We start from the raw sequence: 17,060 nt of genomic DNA, 5'->3' as shown, positions 1-17,060 counted from the left end.
GGATATCATACAGAGAAATATATAGAATTTTCATTAATTGAAATATTAACCTTCAGCTCATTGCCATGATATTGATTTTTGGTGACCCATGAGATATATTGACATATTCGTCGACTCTATGGGTAATTGTGCAGAGGAAATAGATACTTTTATAAAAATATATTGTATTAAAGATACTCTTATTTAGCCAATGATGCAAGTATCTTTGCTTGCCAACAGACAGGCTAGTATTTTGTAAAGGTAAAGGTAAAATATCTAATTTATAATAAGTAAGATATCAAAAATAATATAAAAATCCAGAAAAAAAGAAGTTTAAAAGTGAATATTAATAATTTACAAAAATATATCCGTATATTTTGTCATAGAAATGAAAAAAAAACAAGGTTCTTTTAAAAATAAAATATCTTCGATACACGTATAACTATCTCATTATGATAAAAAGATAGAAAATATAGATACAAGTGTCTATGGTACTGCCCAACTCTGCGCATAGTAACATTTTATAAATAATCGTTTAATTTATTCGAAAAACTAATATGTACAATTTCTAATCTTATGTATGATAATACAGTGTTGTGATGATTTGATGAAACATATTGACGATTAAATTCAAACCCATTCATATAAAATTATAATATTTGCAAAAATAATTAAAATATAGACAAAGCATTATTGAAATTTCTTTTATTATTCCTTTTGTTATTTTAATTATTTTTGCAAATATTAAAATTTTATATGAATGGGTTTGAATTTAATCGTCAATATGTTTCATTAAATCATCACAACACTGTAATTTTCAAGGTTTTTCTCTTATATTTATAGTTATAGCATATTGTGGCATAGGCTCATCGAACTTCAATAGTTTTACTTTGGGAAATTTGGAAAATCGATGCTATAAATATTAATTATATAAGCTCCTCTTTCTTTTAACTGGAGGGGGCTCATTAAAGATAAAATTAATTTTCTTTGAAGCAAAAAAAGAATTAATTAATTCTATCTAAAATGAGCAAAAAAAGAAAATTCGAGCTTCAATTAGCACTAAAAAAGTTAAAATTTGAAAATAGGGGACCATATATATTTTTCAGGGGCTTCTTCAAAGTTTTTAGCGCCCCCTCCTAAATGTTACCACTTTCTTTGTTCTATTCTGAATTTTGAATCCAAGTCCCTATTCAAGATTGAAATATGGATAATGGTTACTATAAATTTGTCCTCCTATACTGATGTAAATCTTTACAATGGCTCTTATTAAAATTGAAAAATCTTAAATCATTTCTTTGAAAAAAATTGTAAAGAAAATAAGAAGTTTGTAAACTAACTCTTAATTTAATTTGATTTATTGATAAAATAACAATTATTTTTAATTTATACAATATAATCTTTTTTATACTAATTTAAAATTTTGGAAATTATTTAAACTATCATTTAGGATTAAAAAAAAATCGAAGATATAAAATGTATGACGCGAATAGTATGATACATTAAAATCCCAAAAGTATTCCCCAATAATGTTTGATATGAAAACATATCGATTACAGTATTATTGATATAGTATCAGTTATTTCAACAACTCTGAAAGGAATGCTTTAATATAGATTTAAAAAGGACCAAAAAAATTTTACCAAAGAAACCTTGTTTTAGTCACTTCCAAACTAAAAAGCAAGTCAAATTCATATGTTGGTTTGTCTTTCATTTAATATTATTTATTTATTATAGATATTTCATCTCTAAGGAACCTATTTGATTCCATTAAATTTCAGGTAATAAATTAAAATTTATTTAGACATCTTGAATCCTAACTAAATTTAAAGTGGTTATTTCACCCTATTAAAACATTGTTTTTAAACGATAGCAATCGATCCGAGATTAGATATAAATATAACGCAAGGAAAAGTGGTTATTTTACCCTATTAAAACATCTATTTTTAAATGATGGCAAGATTAGATATAAATATAAAGTACGATAAAATTCTTAATTTAGCCTTTTTATATTGAGTTAATTTATTTTTACTTTTTCTAATATCAATATCATTTCAAATTAAGTAAATATTTATGCAAAAGAATTCACTATGCACATATTAGAAATATAATACACTCTAATTTTGAATTTATTTAATAAAATACATTTACCTATTTTGTAATAAAATACACTTGAAGATTTAGAAATATTTCGATGTTTTATTGAAATTATTTTAAATGTAAAGATTTTTTAACTATGATTTTTAAATTAGAAATTACTGATTAAATATTATCATTATTTTCAAATTTTGAAGTAAAAATATTGGGCATATCAATTTGATGTAATTTTTTAGAGGTTATACTAATAAAAAATATTTATTGACTTATTATAATAAATAATTGGGAGCTAATTTCTACTTTTAATAGAAATATGACCTTAATAAAAAGTAAATATTATTCTGATTCATTAATATTTTACTATACTTAAATTATGTTTAGTTTCCTGAATATTTAATGGCTTTTTCGTAATTATGACACCACAATGAAACAAAATAATTTATTTACAATTTATTTAAAAAAAATTAATATATAAATAATTGATATATATTTTTGAATCAGCGTGATTATAATATCATAATTTATTAATAGGTATAATATTAAAAAATGGCATTAAAACTCTACGAAACATCTATGCGATCTTCTTGACTAATATAAAAATGAGATAAATTTTATTGTTACCACTTAGTTAATAGAATTCCAATGGCTTCTAACTTTAGCCAAAAATTATTCTATAAGCCTCGGTTGACAAAGAAAGATATATCAACAATTTAAAACATGATTTTAAAAAAACATCATAATAAAAATTTATACACGAAATTATGAAATTTGTTCATGCTAGTTAAAAAAAAGTATGATTATTTGGTTTTAACTAATTAAAATCATTCTCAGATTATGAGACTTTAGTAGCTGATTAAAGTGAATATTATATAGTCGTGAATTCAATATCACATGACAAAAAAACTTAAAAGTCAATTAAATTGCCAAATATAATCTAAGAAAAAAATTCGCAGTATAATTTTATTTGAAATATTGACAAGAATTTATTATAGTAAAAAAAAAATCAAATAAATAAAAATTAACTAAAATCAGGTATATTAACGATTTACCTGAATTATTTACGGTTATAAATTAAAAATTATAAATGGAATATTTTTTTAGAAAATTGTTGTTAAAAAAAACATAAACAGTATTAAATTAAAATAATAGATGGTTCTAGCATAGCTAGCATAAACCAGTTTAAAAAAATTACCTTTGGTTGATCAAAGACTCTTAGGTCCAAAAATATAAATACTTATTCGCTATACATTTCGTTTCAGATTGAGGCTTCTATATGTAATACAATATTATCAGATTTTTTTTGTCCGCTCTCATCATCTATAGATAGCGGAGTTTGATTGTAAGAGATAATATCGTTTACAATTGTGTTAACATTATCTCGCGGTCTTGGACTCTCGTGCTTAGTAGACTTTTCGCGATGTTCGTAAAAGTTAGTTTCACTGGTATTTGGAATTAATTTATTGGCATCCATTTTGCATTTGTTGCTAATTGTTGCCTGGTACGTTCTTCCATAACCTTTTGGTTCCGTATGAGAAGTACTGGAATAAAAATATTTTTCGTTAAGACCTTGATGATTCATTTGTTTGGTATTATAATTACCATTCTCTTCTTTGGTTTGTTTAAGGATTTCGCTTTTGTGAGTTATAGTAGTAATCGCAGTCAGTTCATTATTTGTACACGTCTCATCGCATATCTTTAAACGCGGCGAATCCTCGCGATTATCCGAGAAGTCGATAAAATCTTCATTCTTTTTCTTGCTTTGTGGGCTTTTTTTATTATAGTTATTTAAATTTTCATTAGTTTCATAGACTCCAAACGACTCCTTAAGTTCTCTATGAGTTTTATTTGATTGGTTGGATGATTTTAAATGTTCGCCAGAGATAGGTGAATTGAGTTTTTTATTATTATTGCTACGCAATCTTTGTTTGACGTTTTCATTAGATGTCATAGGCGTGTGTATGTGTTCATATTTATGATCGTTAATTTTGATTGTGAGTGAAGGAGAATGATAGGATTTATTGTTTATTTCTTTATTCTCCGATCTCTTGATGAATTCTTTTTTCTCATTGCTATTATCCGTATCATAGTTGTAAATATTTATATTAGTATCCAAAGAATCGGAACGCCTACGAAAGCTATCTTTGACAACTTTATTGTCGAGGTTTTGCTGCTGTTTATTCATATGTATATTAACAAGGATTTCATCATTTTCTTCACGCATTTCTTTCATACGACCTTCTGCAATATTATCATTTACCTCTTTTGGATAATCATAATCACGTGCATTTTTATTTTCTTTATTCTCTGTATCGTATTGACGAAAATCCGTCGTTTCTTTGAGTTGAGGTGTAGTAGGATGACTAACTTCGCCCCTACATTGCTTTTTATTAAATTCGCAATTGTCCTTGGGTTGATCCTTTCCACTTTTTTTCCCTTCCTTTTTTGTATTGTATTTGCCTCTAGGGCGGATTTCTTTAGTATAATTGCCATTATTATAAGATCGATGATTAAAAGTGGACGCTTCTACCTCGACGTGACAATCAGCGCTGAATATGGTGGCAATTTCTCCTTGCATGAATGCCCATGGTATATTTGAGCCCAAAAGAGGGCATTTTAGTCCACTAGGACAATATATCTCATTGCTAAAATTGGTAGATAATTTATTAAAATTTTTCTGATCTTTGTTGAAATTCGCCACTATTTTGGCTTGTTGATCTTTAATGCTTTTTCTCGTGCAAGCAAAACAAAATTTATGATGATTGATCGAGGGACATTGAACGAAATGCGTGTCCTCCAGTCTGCTTTGACAGAGTATGCAATTCAAAGGAGATGTTACAAAAATATCCCCATTTTTTTCTGACTCAGGTAAAGATGCCATTCTTTCGGAATGTTTTTTAACATTATTGGATTGAGCAGGAGGGTATCTTTGATTTTTATCTCTAAACATTTCATCTATAATTAAATTATTATTTGTATTTGTATGCGCAGATCGTAATACATCAAGTTCATCGTCTTTTTCCTTATTCGAAGAATCATTCATAAAATGCTTGATATTAATTTTGTTGTTTAATTTATCTCGATTTAATTTTTCCAGTTTTAATGATGATTTAGAAGAACCCTGAATATCAGCGCTGACTGCAAAATTTTCCCCATCTTTGTCAAATTCGTTGGATGATCGTCCTCTTTTGACATCAGAAGTTTCAAAATTTTTAGTTCTTATTAAATAATTAGTATCATTAGTATCATGGTCTTTATTGTTATTTTTTTCAGTCATAATTCCATGTCTCTCATTTATTGTATTAATCAATGGATTCATTGGTAGTTCCATTTCTGCAGAAGGTATATTAGAGACGGATAAACCTTAATAATAAATAAATATGATATTAAATTATATTTCAAAAAATAAATGACGAAATATTTTAAAATATTACATTTTGCTGAATCTAGGCTAGTTTGATCGCTGTCAAAGTTGCTTTTGTCATGTCTTGAAGGTGGATAATCCCCTAGTGAAAACTTTCTTTTATCCAAGTCAATTTGACTTTTGGGCAAGCTAGACAAAGAAGTTGGTAAGCTCACTAGATATATGTCATCATCCATTTCTTTAAAGCTCCTTTTATGGGTCTGCGAATTGTTTTGGCTCGCCCTGTGATATGGCAATGGTATCCCACCAATATTGATATGAGGATATCTTATTCCAAACGGGGGTCTATTTGGCTGGCAACTAGGATATACAAAATAGGAATTACGGCCTGAATTGCAATCAAAACCGAAAGTAGAGTTCTTTTGATGATATTGATGAATTGCACCTGAATTAGCTAGGTTAAAGGAGCCAGAAGACATAAGACTTTTGTTGCTGCAATTCTGTTGTGGTATGAATAATTTTGGATCATGATTGTTGAATACATTGTAACGACTTTTATCATATCTCTCTTGTACTTTATTCAGAGACTTGTTACATTTTTCTGAGGAAATAGATTTTTGATTGTTTAAATCAAGTTCTTTAGGTAGCGCTTTGAATTGATCTTTTTGAGCTGAACTCAAATGATCTTTTTGACCATTAAAATCCCCTTCCCTACCCCCAAAATCGATATTTTTACTTTTATATTTATAAACGTTTTCCGTTAGTTCACTGATATTAGAATTTGGAATTTTATTACTATGATGTAAAACATGAATCGGAGAATCTCTGAAATTAATTTTTTGATGTTCGTCGATTTTAAGAATAAACGGGGGTGAGCAAGGTGAGATAGTTGAATCTGGAGAAAACTCTTTTTGAGAATATTCCGATACAACCCGCTGTTTCCCTATTTGGCAATCACCTTTATCCTGATAATTTACGTTAGGCTGTACATTATTTCCATACCCTATTTGTTTAAGGTACTGCAACTCTTCACCTGAATATTTTCTGTACTTATATGTTGAGGGCATATTACTCGTTCTCAAGAAATTTCTATTAGAAATAGAAGAGCTCTTTGATCGAATTAAAAAATCTGAACTCAATCTTTCTCTTCTTTCAATGTATTCGGAATCCTTATCTGAAATATTGGGCATATTATCATTTATATTTTCATTATTCGTGATTGGGGCATAATGGGATAATTTTTCTTTGTCATTGGTACCCAACTGTTGGTTTAAAAGAATATTCTTCCCCCGAATATCAATGTCTTCTAATTTAGAAACCCTTTCATTATCTATCTTGTTTGTTGCACTTCTCAGGTTTTCATTGTGACTAGTGGCATCTTTATGAAGTGTGTTTAACTTTCCATTGTATGGTGAATTGTGTCTTTTGAGGTCGTTGTTAAGGTTGTGATAAAGAATTGGATCGTGCGGGTTTAGAGAAATATTTTGTCTATGGTGTAAGGCGCTAGCTATGTAATGATTTTTCGCGATTATCTTGTTATTTATTATGCTAACCCCGTTATCCCCATAGCCAATGCCTTTAATCTCCTCGTTTCCTAAGTTATCAATCTTGTCAATAAAGTTTTTAGAAATATCGCAAGATTTGGGGGTTATTGAATTAGAGTGATGGGATGAATCATATATTTTACGCATTTCTCTGGCAGTTTCTATTACCATTTCTATCCTATCTACACCTTCGTAATTGACGCAAGCCCGACACACCGCTTCGCTAAAATCATGTAAAATAGTCCATGGAGTCTTAAGAAGATCGCACAGAAAACAATATTCTCTCTGCAAACTTTTGCTGGATAATGTGTTCATTTTTTAAGCACTTTATCAAAAAAATAAAAATAAAAATTAGTATATAAGGTCATAAAAATAACAAAATATTTTAATTAAAATATATTACATTGACTTACACTTTATCCTCTTTAAAATCTAAACGTAAATAATCCTAATAGTTTAAGTGAATATTTACATTCATTAGATGCTCCAAAGGAAGAGAAATTAATATGTGGGAATTTATTTTTCTCCAATTAATTGTATATTAACAAGAATAGAATTGTAAAGAAAGTTTTAATTCATCTTAAATATAAGTTTTAAAAAAAAATTTAATTAGCAATGCAGGTATAAATTAAAAATAATTTTTTTTAAAGATAAGTTTATAAAAGTTTACAACTAATTGCATTACATTCATAGCTGATTTATAGGTGATCTTTTAGAAACGAAAATATTCATAATAACCTTTTTCTTATTTTAATAAATTGTGTGGAATCGAAAGAAAAAAAGTGTTTGAATATAGAGTAAATGGATAAATTTGGGGTTTATTTGTTTTTTGATTGCTTTAATTTATCTCAATTTTAAAAATATAATTTTGATTTAAAATAATTTTTTTAATAATGATAATATATCGATATTATTTACCAATATTTATTTTATTTATAATTTTTATTTCAAAAGAATATCGATAATAGGCAACAAAAATATTGTATAAATATTTACACAATTTTTCTCCCCCCTGACACTGAGGTACATATATACATTATATATAAATTATTTTGTACAACCTTATATTTAAATTACAATCTGATAAAATATTACAAATATTTGGCATTTGGATGAGTTGTAGGTTGTTACACAATTTTACCTTTTTCCAAATCATAAAATATTTTCAATAAATCTATATGTATATATAGTAGTGCTGTTAAAAGTTACTTTTGAAACATATCTAGTTAATTCTTAAAAAGGTAACTAGTTACAGATACCAGTTGCAATTTTTAAATGTAACTAGTAACATTTATATTTCAACAAAGCTAGTTTATAAATTATTTAACAATCAATTATTAACGCATCTTTTTCTTTAATATAAAAAAATTTAATATAAAAAAAATTAAACTGAAAAAACCAGAGAATTGAATATATTTACACCGAATAAAAATAAAATATCTTATATTTGCACTTATTATTTTTATAAAAATTCGGGTTTAATAAATTTTATAAAAGACCGCTCGTTTCTCCTCCTAAATAAGCTTCCTTAGACTGAACAAATGTTCTAGGTAAACACTTAATATAAGGATAGCATTATATTTAAAAATTTATTTTAAATCAGGGAAATCGTTAAATTTCTATATATGCTCCTTATCAACAACAAAATTTTACCCCAACTCTTTATAAGGGATATGATAGTTGACAATTTGATTTCTTTTAAATTATTTAAGATTATGGTCCAGATTTATTATGCAAATTCCACAAACGTTGGCATTTTGACATGGTAATGTTATATGCTCTCTTATAATCATCATTTTCAATACATGACAATAACATCTTCTATGCCTGAAGGTAGTCAAATCAGCTGTTGTGCAATCAAAATTGGGCTCTAATAATATTTCTCGTCAAATATTTTTCATTTAAATAATATATTTAGACATTTTTGAAGTTAAGGTTTGTCTACATGTTATCTTCATATTAGGTTGCAGAGTATTTATTAGCTCAATACGTGATACGTGATATTAAGTGCACTAGCCCTAAAATGTCATATATATATCAATGATATATATACAACAGAGCAACGCTTGGTTCTCTCATAAAAACCAATCTAACTGGGATAAAAGAATGGGAAATAATTAAATAATTAAGGTCCATCCACGTTTTTAGGCAGGCCGCAGTTACCTGTGCGCGCAAGAGGCAAAGCCCCTTACTTAAACGCCCATGGGAAATTAAAAAGAAAGGTAAAAAGCCCATGCCCGATTAAAATAAAACTTGAATTTTCATTATAACAGGAAGTTAATTTTTGTTTGTTTTAATTTATTTGATGTTGTTGAATAATTTCTCTTATTATCTATAGTTTCCTTTATTTTATAAAATTGGTTATGATATAATGTGTTCTCTAAATATATATTTTTTTATATAAGAATATTTAATATATATTAATTATTCATAAAAAGTTTTTAATTAATAATTTTATATAATATTAAGCAATAAAAATCTTGTTACATGTACATGCAACTAAAACTTAACAAATTATCTAAAAATAAACTTTGAGATGTGTTTCCATAGATTGGATTTGTTTTGAAGTTGCCTGTACTACCAGCCTCTTTTCTGTGAAATCTGAAATATTTTTCGAATCTTGGCTAAGGTATTTTTACATTTAAGTCCATTGTTTTGGTAATAGTTGTAGAAGGGGATAGTACAATTTTTATTTCATAATTTGAATGTCATCCTCGCCAAATGACAAGTCAAAGTCAGAGTTTATATTATGTATCTGTCTGATTATCGGTCTGATCAAGTATCAATTCGATATTAAATATAAAAAAGGCGCACATATAGGTTCAGACATTTAAACAATATTTTAAATTAATAAATTTAACTGACAGCAAATTCAAGACACTTTCCCTTGTTAATTTTTATTTGCTAGATAAAAATAGAATTATTGCGCCCTAATGACGCAACATTTTGTATTTTATTTTTTTATTATAATTAAAATGCCGTCTCAATTAGCTCTTTATTGTCCAAAATTTTTCGAATTGTTTAAACCCCGGCCCAATTTATATTTTTTAGACTCGACCGACTAGCAGGTCTTTAAATTTGCTATTTTTTCTTATTCCTTTCATATTTTCAGAGGCCTTTGCAATCTATTTTATAACCCCAAAATACATTTCCCATCCAAAAAAGGAAAAGTCCCAATCAAAAAAGGAAAAGGTCCGATCAAAAAAGGAAAATTGTCAATCAAAAAAGGAAAAGTCCCAAAGGTTAAGAAAAAAGTCCAATCAAAAAAGGAAAAGTGTCAAACAAAAAAGGAAAAGGTTCAATCAAAAAAGGAAAAGTGTAAAACAAAAAAGGAAAAGGTCCAATCAAAAAAGGAAAAGTGTCAATCGAAAAAGGAAAATTCCCAAAAGAAAAGGAAAAGGGTCAATCAAAAAAGGAAAATTCCCATTCAAAAAAGGAAAATCGTAAATTTTTAAAAAAATATATAAACTTTTCAATTTTTCTTAAATTTATTTATTTTTGTCATTCCTTCTTATTTTATTTCTAACTTTTTACGATTTCTTTATTTTATTTGTATCTTTTCTCACTATATCTTTTCTCAATTTTTTTTCTTCTCATTTTTGTGGTTTGACTGAAAGTTTTCATTCTCGGTCTGGATGGGTATGACTTGGTCTGATGGGGGGGGGGGGAGGGGGTTGTAAAAATAAATTTTTTGATATGAGTATCAAATAAAAGCTAATTTTAATATGGTCTAAGTGAAATTCTTCATTCTTGGTCTGGCTGGGTATGACTTGGTCTGAGGGTGGTGGGGGGGGGGGGGGGTGTATAGAGGGGGGGGGGTAAAAAATAAATTTTTTTGATATCGGTATCAAATAAAAGCTAATAAAAATATTTTTTTATTGTAATAATATTAATCATGCATAGTGAGCGGGTCTAGGTCTTGGGGGGTCAGGAATATTTTTATCACCACAAAATATCGATATGGGTATCAAATAAAATCTAATTTAAATATCTTTAGATTTAAATTATTAATTTTTTGTCTTGATGGGTATGACTGTCATGCCCTTAATATACAGGGTTTCCCATTCAAAAAAGGGAAAGTTTCAATCTTAAAAGGAAAATTCCCATTCAAAAAGCAAAATCGTAATTTTTTTATAATTTATCAATTTTTCTTAAATTTTATTTATTTTTTGTCATTCCTTCTTATTTTATATTCCTAACTTTTTGCTATTTCTTTACTTTATCTGTATCTTTTTTCAATTTATTTTTCTTATTATATCTTTTCTCTATTTCTTTTCTTCTCATTTTTGATAATTCTTTTTTAAAATTATATTATTTTTTTTGGCAGACTATTTTTTACATACATATTTATAATTACAATATTAAATTAATCGTTTGGTTATAATAAATAAGTTTGAACTGTAATACCAAACGATATGTAAATTAATAAAATATAATCATTTTAAAATTCTTATATTTTTAAAATTTTAATATATTCAAAACGCATTTATTCTTTTTAGGAAGTAAATAATTATTTTGTAATTTAATTATCTTTTAAACTATTTTGATTTATGAAAAATTAAACGCAAATGAGGTAAATTTTATAATCTTTTTCACTTCCATTTGTTGAGTATATACTTTAAAAATAATTTTTTTGTTTTAAAAAATAAAATTATGAAGATATGGTAAGAAGGGGAAAAAATATTAACAGTGAAACAAAAGTTCTAATAATTGACGCGTTAAAAAAAATGTATCAAAAATATAGCATCATGTTTTAAAGTAAGCTATAAAACAGTGACAAATATTAAACACTCTCATCTCAAAAATGGAATAAAATATAGCTTACCCAAAGGAGGTTCACGCGCACGCAAGAAATTAAATAAAGAGCTAGGAAGAATATATATTAAATTGTATAAATTTGGATTGCACTTTATCCTTAAAAAGGTTATGTGAAATCATTAAAGAAAGATATGATGTGGAAATATCAAAAAATACGGTATCAAGGTTACTCTCAGGATTTAGGTACAGCTTTAAAAGAGTATCATTACGTTCACTTAGAGAAAATAACGAATCAAATATAGAGATTCGCAAAGAATACGCGAATTGGTTTGTAGATGTAGCATATATGAAGGAAAAATTTATATTTATCGATGAGAGCGGGTATTTCAATATCAATGAGGCGATTATATGGATATTCCCAAATAAATAAAAAGGTAATTAAAAATGTTCAAGGAATAAAGACAATAAATTACACTATCATTGCGGCTCTCACAATTGCAGGAATATTTCGATTCGAAGTTCTTGATGGCCCTTGCAAGGCTATATATTTTAGCAACTTTATAAATGAAATATTAAATCATTTTGAAGAATCTAACATGATTAATATGATTTTTGTGATGGATAATGTTCCATTTCATCACAATCATTCAATTAGGGAATCGATCGAAAGAAAAGGACATACATTGAAATATTTACCACCCTACAGTCCGTATCTTAATCCTATTGAGAATGTGTTTTTTCATGGAAGGATTTTGTCAGAAATAAAAATCCTAGTAACGAGGAAGAATTAATTCGTTATATAGAACATGGAGAAAGAGGAATATCTGAAGAAAATGCAAAAAATTATTTTAGAAATATGGAGACATATATCCCAAAATGTAGAAGGGGAGAAATTATTAATGATTAATATAAATTTTTTTTTCGTACTATATTAAATATATATAGTAATTGTAATTAAATATTTCATATGTAAAAAATTATAATAAAAAAGCCCTCTGTCCCCCATCAGACCAAGTCATACCTATCTAGATCGAAAATTAAATATACTTTCAATCAGAATTATCAAAAATGAGAAGAAAAAAAATTGAGAAAAGATATAGTGAGAAAAGATACAAATAAAATAAAGAAATCGTAAAAAGTTAGAAATAAAATAAGAAGGAATGAGAAAAATAAATAAATTTAAGAAAAATTGAAAAGTTTATATATTTTTTTAAAAAAATTACGATTTTCCTTTTTTGAATGGGAATTTTCCTTTTTTGATTGACCCTTTTCCTTTTCTTTTGGGAATTTTCCTTTTTCGATTGACACTTTTCCTTTTTTGTTTGACACTTTTCCTTTTTTGATTGAACTTTTTCCTTTTTTGTTTGACACTTTTCCTTTTTTGATTGAACTTTTTCCTTTTTTGTTTGACACTTTTCCTTTTTTGATTGGACTTTTTCCTTAACCTTTGGGACTTTTCCTTTTTTGATTGATAATTTTCCTTTTTTGATCGGACCTTTTCCTTTTTTGATTGAACTTTTTCCTTTTTTGTTTGACACTTTTCCTTTTTTGATTGAACCTTTTCCTTTTTTGATTGGGACTTTTCCTTTTTTTGATGGGAAACCCTGTAATTGTATATAAAATACCAGTAGGGTTCCCCTATATCTAGAGCTGAATATTTTTATTAAACTTTATTCTTGAAAGCACTAAGGTATTAGAGCGCTAATAGCTATCACTGTAAGAAAAGATACCGTACTATTTTAACAGTTGTTTTGACAATATGTTAACAAATTATTTCAATTTAAATGAGTTTAATTCACTCTCTATGGTAGTAACCCTGAACGAGCATTTTTATTAGATTATTTTTTTCTCTTTTTCCAGATGTTGCTTAATTCACTTTCAGTTGGCGCATAATTATATCTATGCATTAGTATAGTATATAATATAGGCATTTATAATATTTCATAATATCATTTTATTTAATATAAATAAGCATTAATATACAAATATCCTGTATATATAAATATCTTGTTTATATAATTATTGAAAAATAAAAGGATAACAAATAAATACGAAATATTTCTAGGAAATGATAAATACGTTTTAAATTCTTGTAAAAAGTTACGAGTAATTGGAATATGATCATTAAAGAGAATAAAGATTATTTACTTAATATATATAAGTATAAATGCAATATCGTTGCCAGAGACCGGGCCAAATATTATATTTTTAGCAGGCCTGGGTTTTGAAATTTTTTTAATGGGTCCAAAGTTTTTTTCATTTAAATTTAGCTTACTTATAACAGTTACTAATTTAAAAAAACATTCCAATTTTTTTCAAATAATTAATTTTATTTTTGTAATTGCCTAAATAACACTGAAATATTGTGTGTTTTCATTTATTTACTAACTGATTAATTAATATAATTTAAAAAGAATTTTTATAAATGTTCCCAGCAAGGGAGCCATTTTCAAATTATATATTTTTATGACTCACTCAGACCACATTTCAGGAGTCTTTTTTTAAAACTCAGTATATATGAATCTCTTAATTAAAGAACATTTACAAATAAGACAAGTAAATAAACATGTTTTTTAAAATTAAAATAAGAATATTCCGGGATTATCACAATCAAATGGGATCCATATCTTGCAGCTCTCCGATAATATTCACTAATGAATGATTTAAATAACTTAATAATTAGAATTACGAGTAAAAAGAAAACTCAATTGGACTTTCTTAGGTTCGGTCAGTTATTTTTCTTTATTTGCCCCATTTGTAGATATTATGATTTCGTCCAAACTATATTTTCCCAATCATAAAAATAATTATGGAAGATTTTGCCATTCATTTATTTCCAATGGAACGCGGGATATTTATGAGTGCTCGAGGAAAAATATTGGTTCGAGTCTGAACCTGGGAGAATCTTAATAAAAATAAATAAAACAATGTTATCCCTGAGCACGGACAGGACTATTCATGTTTTGGTATTATTATACCCGTGGGTAAAAAATATAAAAATAAATCACGCTTTTAAAAATGTTTTAATGATTTTTTTTTAATGTTTATAAATTTTAATTTAAAAAGTTTTTTTTTCAGAAAAAAATATTTTTTAAAAAAATTGCAGTTCATCTTACCCCTAACGAGCCCCCTTTCCCATAACTAAATTAACTTATAAATATATATTATATCTTTATTATTTATTTATTTTTAAATAAACACGTATTTTAGAGATGTAAAATATCATTTTAATAATTAAATTATAATATAAAATTTAAGAAATATGGAAAAAGACTCGGGAGGGGGCTTTTAATTTTTTGCTTTTTTAAAAAAGATATTATTAATTATTTTTAAAATATTAATCTTATGTTAAAAAAAACATTGTAAAATATGTTGGAAAAGCATAATTGTTTGGGTTTCTCCCAGATTTTATTGGAGATCTTTAGCGCCACTAATTATAAGCTTTTAGCTTCGAAGTCTGCAATGGGTGGGTTGTAGTCAAAAAGCCGTCCACTCCTTGTCCTAAATTTTTTTAACTCGCTCTCCCATTTTTATATATTTTAAATAACTTAACGCCCACCTGCCTATTTATCTATAAATTTTGTTTAACCCGCCCACCCGCCTAATGTTTAAAAATAATTTTAATGGTTAGGCACTTTACTTTATTATTTTAATGTATTTTTAATTTAACATATATAATATGCAATATTATTAAATAAAACTTTTTTTATAATAAATTAAAATGAAGTCTATGATACTCATTTTGAAAAAAATATTAAAAATTCACCTGCCAACTACTTAAAAACATTTTTTAACCCACCCACCACCCGCCTAATGTTAAAATTTTTTAGAAAACCCGAACAAGCCCACCCAACTTTTACTAATTTTTCTTTCAAGTAAATGTTTTGTATATATTTTTAAAGGATGTGGGTAAATTTTTTTTATCAGCTTAAAATGACATTTACGAGAACAGGAAACCCCCCCCCCCTCTATAGAAAGAAGCCGCCCCCCCCCCTCAAAGATCTAGCTTATAAATATTTGCGGCCTTCGACAACGCAATCTTTCAACCTTTATGTATGGCAAATCGATGATATGAGTCCTTATTTATCCATTCAATAAAATAATAAACAAAATCATTTCAGGCATCATATTTAGGATAGGAATAACAAATAAATATTATAGTGATGATAATCGATTACGATTATTGTTAATCGTAATCTAAAATATAGTCCCAAGGGTGTAACATTTTTTCTTACCCTACATTCACAGCTCGAATTCGCGGCGAAGTTTATAAAAATACACAAAAAACAGCATATTTCGCTGCCATTTCGTGATAACTGTGAATGCAGAGTAACCTTAAATTCATAATGTGGTGATTGCGATCACGATTTAGCTGTGCTATAAATACAAAATACAGTAATATCATATGGCATTTAGTTACCAATAGCGAACTTGAATCTCAAAAGCGAATCGTCGCCATTTTTTAAAAATACAAATCATTTGTGTTTATCGCGCAAAGCTGGGTTTATATTGGGACTCTTTATTCATATTAAGTTAATTTTATTTTTAATTCTAAACATGAAAATAATTTAAGAATTATTGATTTTTTAATAAAGAAAAATTGATCTCAAGAAAGAATTTTTAAAATCGTTTAGTTGTTAAACGTGTCGAATCGGATAGGATCCCACTATAAATCCAGCCTAAGTCTTTCTTGTTTTTTAATAAAAAAAATTTTTGTATTTATATTTGATACAATCAACCGTACTGTTGTGTTTTATATTTTTGTGAAATTAACAATTTTGATAATGCTATCTAATTAAAATTTGAAAAAAATTATAAAGAAGTGGAGGGGGGGGGGGTAACTTTTCGTTTTATTAAAGTTAAGAGGGTATTCTCCGGTTGGGGAAGGGGGGTATAATTATTGGATCGGAAGGGGGGAAGTAGATGGGCCTGAGTTAGTAGATTCCTAAATCATCTAAATTGATTAAAGAAACTGTTCTTATTATTTTCTATCTCTACAAGATGACCGACGAAGATGAATCACTCTTGTATAGTAATTTTATCAATGTTGTATTTATTTTATCATGCTTTTTTACCAATATAACATTTTTATTGACAAGCATAATTATATTTTTAAATATAATAATTTGTATCTTTTGTTTTTTTAAAAAAAAATTTATATGGGTTCTAATTTTGCCGCTTACTTATTTTAAAAAACTCAAAAATTCAATAGATTTTTTTTGAAGAGTCAGAATATATCTTAATGTTGTTCCTTTCTTTTTTTATTGAACAGTAGTAGAGTTATTAAAATGCATATTTGACAAGCAATTTTAAATTTTTTTAAT

At 26.9% G+C, this 17,060-nt stretch overlaps 1 protein-coding gene across 6 annotated transcripts in view; it reads right to left on the bottom strand.

The window, feature by feature from the left end:
* Window positions 1–17,060, bottom strand: part of LOC135925541 (putative uncharacterized protein DDB_G0282133) — a 60,979-nt gene that overhangs the window by 16,929 nt on the left and 26,990 nt on the right. For 3 of the 6 annotated variants that reach the window (XR_010571667.1, XR_010571668.1, XR_010571670.1), the window contains 2 exons: window positions 5,505–7,303; window positions 3,266–5,433 (listed from right to left, as the gene is read on the bottom strand). Coding sequence is in view for 1 of the 6 variants with exons in the window: in XM_065460929.1 (XP_065317001.1) it covers window positions 3,329–5,433; window positions 5,505–7,293 (3,894 nt within the window). In the remaining 5 variants the exon portion in view is untranslated. Of the gene's footprint in view, window positions 1–3,142; window positions 5,434–5,504; window positions 7,304–7,391; window positions 7,409–11,803; window positions 11,822–17,060 lie in introns of those variants that run through there. The other 3 variants (XR_010571671.1, XR_010571669.1, XM_065460929.1) reach the window with 3 other exon arrangements.

This window comes from Gordionus sp. m RMFG-2023, chromosome 2 (assembly GCF_954871325.1).
Source record: "Gordionus sp. m RMFG-2023 chromosome 2, tfGorSpeb1-WG-v2, whole genome shotgun sequence".
Lineage (NCBI taxonomy): Eukaryota > Metazoa > Nematomorpha > Gordioida > Chordodea > Parachordodidae > Gordionus > Gordionus sp. m RMFG-2023.
This window is presented reverse-complemented; position numbering and strand designations above follow the sequence as displayed.